General features: G+C 38.0%; 1 protein-coding gene across 1 annotated transcript in view; it reads left to right on the top strand.

Moving 5' to 3' along the window:
* Positions 1–737: 737 nt before the first annotated feature.
* Positions 738–7,416, top strand: part of VARS2 (valyl-tRNA synthetase 2, mitochondrial) — a 33,928-nt gene continuing 27,249 nt past the window's right edge. Inside the window, exons 1-7 of the mRNA XM_029285945.1 lie at positions 738–760; positions 1,580–1,938; positions 2,616–2,697; positions 3,785–3,885; positions 4,605–4,726; positions 5,253–5,319; positions 6,006–6,103. Coding sequence (XP_029141778.1) covers positions 1,690–1,938; positions 2,616–2,697; positions 3,785–3,885; positions 4,605–4,726; positions 5,253–5,319; positions 6,006–6,103 — 719 coding nt within the window. The 5' untranslated portion in view covers positions 738–760; positions 1,580–1,689. The remainder of the gene's footprint in view (positions 761–1,579; positions 1,939–2,615; positions 2,698–3,784; positions 3,886–4,604; positions 4,727–5,252; positions 5,320–6,005; positions 6,104–7,416) is intronic.

Genomic DNA, 7,416 nt, shown 5'->3' with positions numbered 1-7,416 from the left:
TAGTAGTAAAGTTGGAAGGAACCTTGAAGGTCATCTAGTCCAACCCCCTGCTCAGGCAGGAAACCCTATACCATTTCGGACAAATGGCTGTCCAGTCTCTTCTTAAAAACTTCCAATGTTGGAGCATTCACCGCTTCTGGAGGCAGGTTGTTCCACTGGTTAATTGTTCTCACTGTCAGGAAGTTTCTCCTTAGTTCTAGATTGCTTCTCTCCTTGATTAGTTTCCACCTGTTGCTTTATATTTATAAATATGTATATTCACATAAAACGATTGTCTCAGAACAGTGTTTCACAAAGTGTGATCCGAGGACCTCTGGAGGTCCTCTACACACTCTCAGGGATCTGCAAAATCAAAATGATTTGGCAGCTTATGTTGAAAAATAATACAATATTACAATCTGATCAGACATTCCTGAGGAGCAATAGTGGCAGAAAATATGTCAATTTTAAATTTAAATACAGTCAATAACAATTAACCCATAGAAACAAAAGTTATTTTGAAATGCTCCATAATTTATAAAAGTGTTTGTACAAAGAGGGTGTATTTTCTATTGCTGTAGAGAGCCATGGAGATGGCCTTGAGGGAGCTATTCGGAGGTCATTGCAAAATCAAAAAGGACATAAATCTGCCTTAATCCCTGGGAAAGGAGACAATATTAGGCTGATTCCCCCCCTAACTCTCAAAAAAATGTTTAGTTTTTCTATTCTTGTAGGGTCTGTTTCCTGATCTGGACAACCTCGAAGACTTGACACTTTAGAGGTACATCAACAAAAGTTTGTTCCATTTGCTTAATTGCCGAATGAATATCAGAAAGGCCACCTATATGTGTCTTTCCTTCCTTCCTTCCTTCCTTCCTTCCTTCCTTCCTTCCTTCCTTCCTTCCTTCCTTCCTTCCTTCCTTCCTTCTTTCTTTCTTTCTTTCTTTCTTTCTTTCTTTCTTTCTTTCTTATAATAATAAAAATAAAGTTGGAAGGGACCTTGGAGGTCTTTTAGTCCAGACCCCTGCTCAGGCAGGAAACCCTATTTCAGACAGATGGTTTTCCAGTTTCTTCTTAAAAACTTCCAGTGTTGGAGCATTCATAACTTCTGGAGGCAAGATGTTTCACTGATTAATTGTTCTAACTGTCAGGAAATTTCTCCTTAGTTCTAGGTTGCTTCTCTCTTTGGTTAGTTTCCATCCATTGCTTCTTGTCCTGCCTTCAAGCGCTTTGGAGAATAGCTTGATTCCCTCTTCTTTGTGGCAACCCCTGAGATATTGGAACACTGCTATCATATCACCTTTCTTTCTTTCTTTCTTTCTTTCTTTCTTTCTTTCTTTCTTTCTTTCTTTCTTTCTTTCTTTCTTTCTTTCTTTCTTTCTTCCCCACTTCTTTCTTTCCCACTTCTTTCTTCTCCCTTTTTTCCTTCCTTCCTTCCTTCCTTCCTTCTTTCCTTCCTTCCGTTCATCCCTCCGCCCACCCATCCACATGGAGCAGGAATTTATGTTCCTTTTTTGGATAGATGGAAGACTATGCACAAGTAATACCTCATGTGTTTATAACCTTATTTATATAATTGGTTTGGTATTTATTTCTCCAGGCTCCACCAGCAATACAAGAGATGGAAAAGTGACGATTGGAAGCATGTGTGTATGGAATGGAAGGGAGAAAGCTGGTGTGCAAGAGGACTAAGCACACCTACAGTCAAACATGCCTTCAGCCCATCTTAATTCTGCTTCCCATCGGAATATGTCTGTTCTTTGCCGTTTGCTTCTCCGGGCAGAGAAGAGGCACTGGGATGAATTTGGTGGATGGAGGAGGGGTTATTCCCAAGGAAGTAAGACTGATCTTAATAAGCAAGTGGGGAAGATGGATCATCTAAAAAATAAGGAACAAAGACAAAAGCGGCTGTGGAAAAAGATGGAGGCTATTGAAGCTCAGATGGCTGCTGGATCCAAGGTAAGGCTGCTTAATGGAAACTGACATTAATAACCACATTTGGTCAAAACTAATGGTTTGATTTTTAAAAACATCAGCATCTTCCTGTCAAAGCTAGGGTAAGTTCTGCTTGTTGTTTGTAGAACTTGCTGTGATTTTCTCATATCGATGGTATAACTGTGGCATTCTGGTCACTGGCTGCTACAAATATTGTTTGTCAGCTGTTATTCAGATCCATCTGTACTAGACCTTCACAGAATTCCTGGTAAATATAAAGATGTAGAGAGAGAACAATAAACAGTAATATGTCACCTTAACTTTATAATACAGTAAATTAATAAATAAGGCATCATTAATCTGTACAATAGCACAATTCAAAATATCCATGTTATATACAAGTAGTCCTCTTATGACCACAATTGAGCCCATCTTGATCTGAATACATTATGTGATAATACATTTTTGTTTAGATTGATGGTGACATTATTTTTAGGATTTTAAGATTATCACATTTTAAGATTATCATTATTTTAGTGTTTCATTATTTATCTTGGGTGATTTAACACATCATGGTTAACTGCCATGTGTCCTATAGGATTTGGCATTATGCAGGCCAAATAAATGTAAATAACTTAAGTTTATTTTTTCTCTTTTCAAAACTTTTTTACACCCTCCCCTCTTTTTCCTCCTCTTTGAAGGAAACTTCAAATCAAGGCAAGACCCTTTCCTCAAAAAACATTGCAGAATATGACATCCCAACTATAGTTGGACAGAAAAAAGGTAGGATGGGAATAGTCTGTTTCAAATGGGCTTCTAGGATTTTCCTTTCTTTGTCTGTGAATGTAAGTTGTTAAATGGTGGCTAGCGTGGATTTCTGGCCGCCTCATGGGCTAGTAAAAAGAAAAAAACAAACAAGAATGGAGCTGACATATAGCCAGGATTGGATCTGATAGTGAGATCCATTCCACTTTTACTGTCTCCATACACTTATATTAAATTCCGCTTCATATGTTTGGCTGTCAGAAAGATTATTAGGCAGAGTTGATTAGAAAAATATCACTCTTTCCTGCTCCAATTTTATCCAGACTAATTTGGCAAAGCAATTGATTTGATACTCCTCATTCTAAACTAATAAGGCTATATCATTTTTAATGTGCCAAGAATTGTTTGTCCCATAGAAACAATTTGCTGGGTAAAGTGAGGCCGCATAGTCCAGTCACAGGACATTTTATTCTGTTTTCAAAGAAAAGGTTATTTCATAGGTTGTCTGTCAAGTGAGTGAGTGAGTATTTAGAAGAAAATGGCAGCCATCCTTAACATCTAGCTTTGTCTTCATTGGTGTATCTGTGGGGCCCTGGTCCCATCTGTATGGTTTGTCATTTTGATTGTTTTAGTCCAGACTGATTATTTTATCTACGCTTAATTGTGCTTCTGGATTTTGTATGCCACCTTGAATCTAACAGTATGGGCAATTATAACAAATTTAATAAAAGGATTCACTTAAATTGGAACATTTTATGACATTTGTGGCATTAAATTGCCTATGGGCCCGATTTTTTATTCCTCAATATTTTTAGCATATTTATATCCTCAATTAGCATAATTTTTGCATGCAGCTGTGCTTCTATTTTGTCATACTGTTAGAGATCTGAGATTCTGTCCACATGTTCTCCAGATGTTTTTGACTTGATCATCAGTACTAGAGATGTCCTTATTAACATCTGAAAGCTTAGAATTTTAGAATGGTTGTTGATGTGTCTTGTGCTCAATTTTGCTGCGTTCATACAACAAAACTTTGGACGTGTGAATTGCAGAAGCGCCCATTTTAATCTTAATCTTAATCTTAATCTGAGTTTCTTTCCCATAGATACCTCAGCACCTTTGCCCACCTCCTACAGTCCACGCTATGTTGAAGCTGCCTGGTATCCTTGGTGGGTGAAAGAAGGTTTCTTTAAACCAGAAAGCCAGGTAAAAATGTTTCTGTAAAATTATTAATATTAGTCTTTGTCATGAGCAAATGCACCAACTTTTGATAGGTGAGAAAGTTGATAAAACTTTTTTCTTCCTTTTCTCATAATAGTGACTATTTGAGTCATCCAATCCAATTGGCTGAGGATGCATTTCACACAATTTCTCATGCACCTGTGACATTCCTTAGCTATGATGAGTCACGTAGGGAACCCCTTGCCATCATGTGATTTGCATTTTGGATATTTGGCAACTGGCATGCATTTGTGGCTATTCGTAGCATCCCACAGTCATGTGACTCCAATTTACAACATTTTTGTGATGGAAACCAACTTCCAGTTTCCAGCAAAAAACGCCCATTGCAGACAATGGGCTTGCTTAACGACTTCTGTAAAAAACTGTCATAAAGTTGGGTTGGTCATGTAAATGACCTGCTATTAGCATGACTTACAATCGTAATTCCTGGCTCAATTACAGTCATAAGTCGAGGACTAGCTGTACAAATTTGAATTAAATGAGTGTTTCCCTGTGAATAGTATTTTCTGTGGGAAACACTAGTCAACCTGTTTTCATACTTAGTTTGTAAACAAACTGGAGAAAAAGGCACCTCAGTCACATTTTTAAGAGTTTCAGGGTTTGTAGTACCTGTCTGGAGCCTCAGTAGGATGGTATGGAGGTGAACTCAGATCGATGCTAAATCCAGTTCCTCTTTTTGACAGCAACACCTGCCCCATAGGAAGCCAGAAACATTTTCTATCTCTCTCCCGCCACCTAATGTCACAGGATCCCTTCACCTGGGGCATGCCTTGACGGTGGCTATCGAAGATGCTTTGGTACGATGGTAAGTGTGTTTCTACAAAGTTGGGAAATGGTCGTGCAGATCCATGAGCATTAATAGCAATGGACCCCACAGGCTTTAAGTTGCATTTTAGTCATGCCGAATCACTGAGAAATAGAGATATCTATAAAAAGGGAGTTGAATACAAAAAATGGCACTACTTCTGGGAAATTAGAGTGATGTGGTTGAATTGCTTCTATTGGCAATGATGTGGTCTGTCTTCCAAACGTGGGACAACCTTTCCTTAATTTAGTGTTTCTTGACCTTGGCAAGTTTAAGATGTGTGGACTTCAACTCCCAGAATTCCTCAGCCATGCTGGCTGAGGAATTCTGGGAGTTGAAGTCCACACATCTTAAATCTGCTAAGTTTGAGAAATATTGCCTTATCTGACAGCAATACTTGTCCTTTTCCCTTCCTGTTCCTCTGCATTTTGGGCATTTCTGTTTGAATCTGAAAGCCATCTAACGATTTGGAACTTTTAAAGAAGATAGTTGAATTTTAGATTTGTTTCTCCTTGATGTGTTCCAGGAGACGAATGCAAGGCTATCGAGTTCTCTGGCTTCCAGGTTCTGATCATGCTGGGATTGCAACTCAGGTGAGAATCAGCAGTTCAAAGCTGAAGCTTTTAATCCTGAATAATAATTGATCAGTCTTCCGCTTCCTGTAAGGATTCTAATCCTTTTAAAATTAACTGGAAGGATTCTTGGGGTGGAAAACGGGGTGGATGTGAATTACTAAGCATATTTTAACCCAACTTTCTGCCCCAAGAGGAAGACTGTCACTGTGGCTTTTAATCAAACCAGAAAACATAAAAAAAAAAATCTCAGCTCATTTAAATATACCAGTAGTCCTTGACTTAAAACAATTTGTTTAGTGATTGTTCAATGGCACTGGAAAAAGTGGCTTATGACTGTTTTTCATACTTGGACAAGCATCCCCACGGTCACATGATCAAACTTTGGATGCTTGGCAACTGACATGTATTTATGATGGTTGCAGTGGCCAGAGGTCATGTGATCAATATTTGCGACCTTGTGACCAGCAAAATCAATGGGAGAGCCAGATTCACTTAACAACTGTGTTACTAACTTAACAACTGTGGTGATTGCAATTAAGGCAAAAAAAGCTCCTAAAATGGGGCAAAACTCACTTGTTTTGCTTAGCAATGAAAATTTTGGGCTCGGTTGTAAGTCAAGGACTAACTGTATACCATTGGGATAGATTCTTGGTCTCACTTGTGAGTCTCTCACAAGTTTTTATGTTCTTTCTTCATCTGATCAGGCTGTGGTAGAAAAAAAGATCTGGAAAGAACGGGGAGTTTTGCGCCAAGATCTGTCACGTGATGAATTTCTCCAAGAAGTTTGGAAGTGGATCGAGGAGTGAGTATTAGAAGCGAAGAGGCTGCAGTGGATGGAATTGATAGTGACAATTTTCTGAACTAACAATAGGCTGAGTCTTTTGATGGTTTAAGACAGGTAGGCAACCTTGGCTCTTGTATGACTTCAACTCCCAGAATTCCTGAGGCAGCATGGCTCAGCTTGGTAACCTCTCCCTTTCCTCTCAGCATGGCTGGCTCAGGAATTCTGGGAATTGAAGTCCACAAGTCATAAAAGAGCCAAGGTTGCCTACCCCTGGTTTAAGAGAACCAGTTTGGTGTTGTGGTGAAGGTGTTGGCCTAGAAACCAGGAGACTATGAGTTCTAATCCCGCTGTAGTCATGAAAGCTGACTGGGTGACTTTGGACCAGTCACTCACTCTCAGCCCAACCCACCTTACTGGATTGTTGTTGTGGGAAAAATAGGAGGAAAAAGGAATATAGTATATGTTTGCCTCTTGGATAAATAAATAGATCTATTTGCTACTTATTTCAGGAAAAATCTTTTAAAAATTTAAATTAAAAAAAATTAACACAAAATTTAACTCTAGTATTTTAATTTTTTATATATTGCTTTATACTTTGAAGTTTTATTGTATCTGTTCAGAGTCCCTCTTTGAGGGCATATGGGTGGTTTAGAAATGTAAAATATAAAAAAATAATGTTGTGGAAACCCCTTTACGTGCTTTTGGCTACAATAGATCAGTGGGGGGGTATCTGTATCTGTCAGGTGGCTAATTCTGGTTTAAGAATAGATTAGATAGGAATGGTTTAATGTTAAGGTTAAATAGATGAAAAAAATAGTGTTTTTCAGCTTGAGTAACTTTAAGGTGTCTGGACTTACTGGCTGGGGAATTCTGGGAGATGAAGTCCAGACCTGGCTGAGGTTGAAAACCACTGAAACAGGTTATTGAAAGTAGAAAATGGGCAATTTCTCTCTGAACATCTAACCCTGTCGAATGCTTTGTATTTTCCTTTATATTTCTGACCAAAAAAAAGTTTGTTTAATAATAATAATAATAATAATAATAATAATAATAATAATGATAATGATAATGATAATAATAATAATAATAATAATAATAATAATAATAATAATAATAATAATAATAATAATAATAATAATAATAATAATAGTAAAGTTGGAAGGGACCTTGAAGGTCATCTAGTCCAACCCCCCTGCTCAGGCAGGAAACCCTATACCATTTCGGACAAATGGCTGTCCAGTCTCTTCTTAAAAACTTCCAGTGTTGGAGCATTCACCGCTTCTGGAGGCAGGTTGTTCCACTGGTTAATTGTTCTCACTGTCAGGAAGTTT

Source organism: Protobothrops mucrosquamatus, unplaced genomic scaffold (genome assembly GCF_001527695.2).
Source record: "Protobothrops mucrosquamatus isolate PMUCROS unplaced genomic scaffold, P.Mucros_1.0 scaffold2580, whole genome shotgun sequence".
In the NCBI taxonomy this organism is placed as follows: Eukaryota; Metazoa; Chordata; class Lepidosauria; order Squamata; family Viperidae; genus Protobothrops; species Protobothrops mucrosquamatus.
This window is presented reverse-complemented; position numbering and strand designations above follow the sequence as displayed.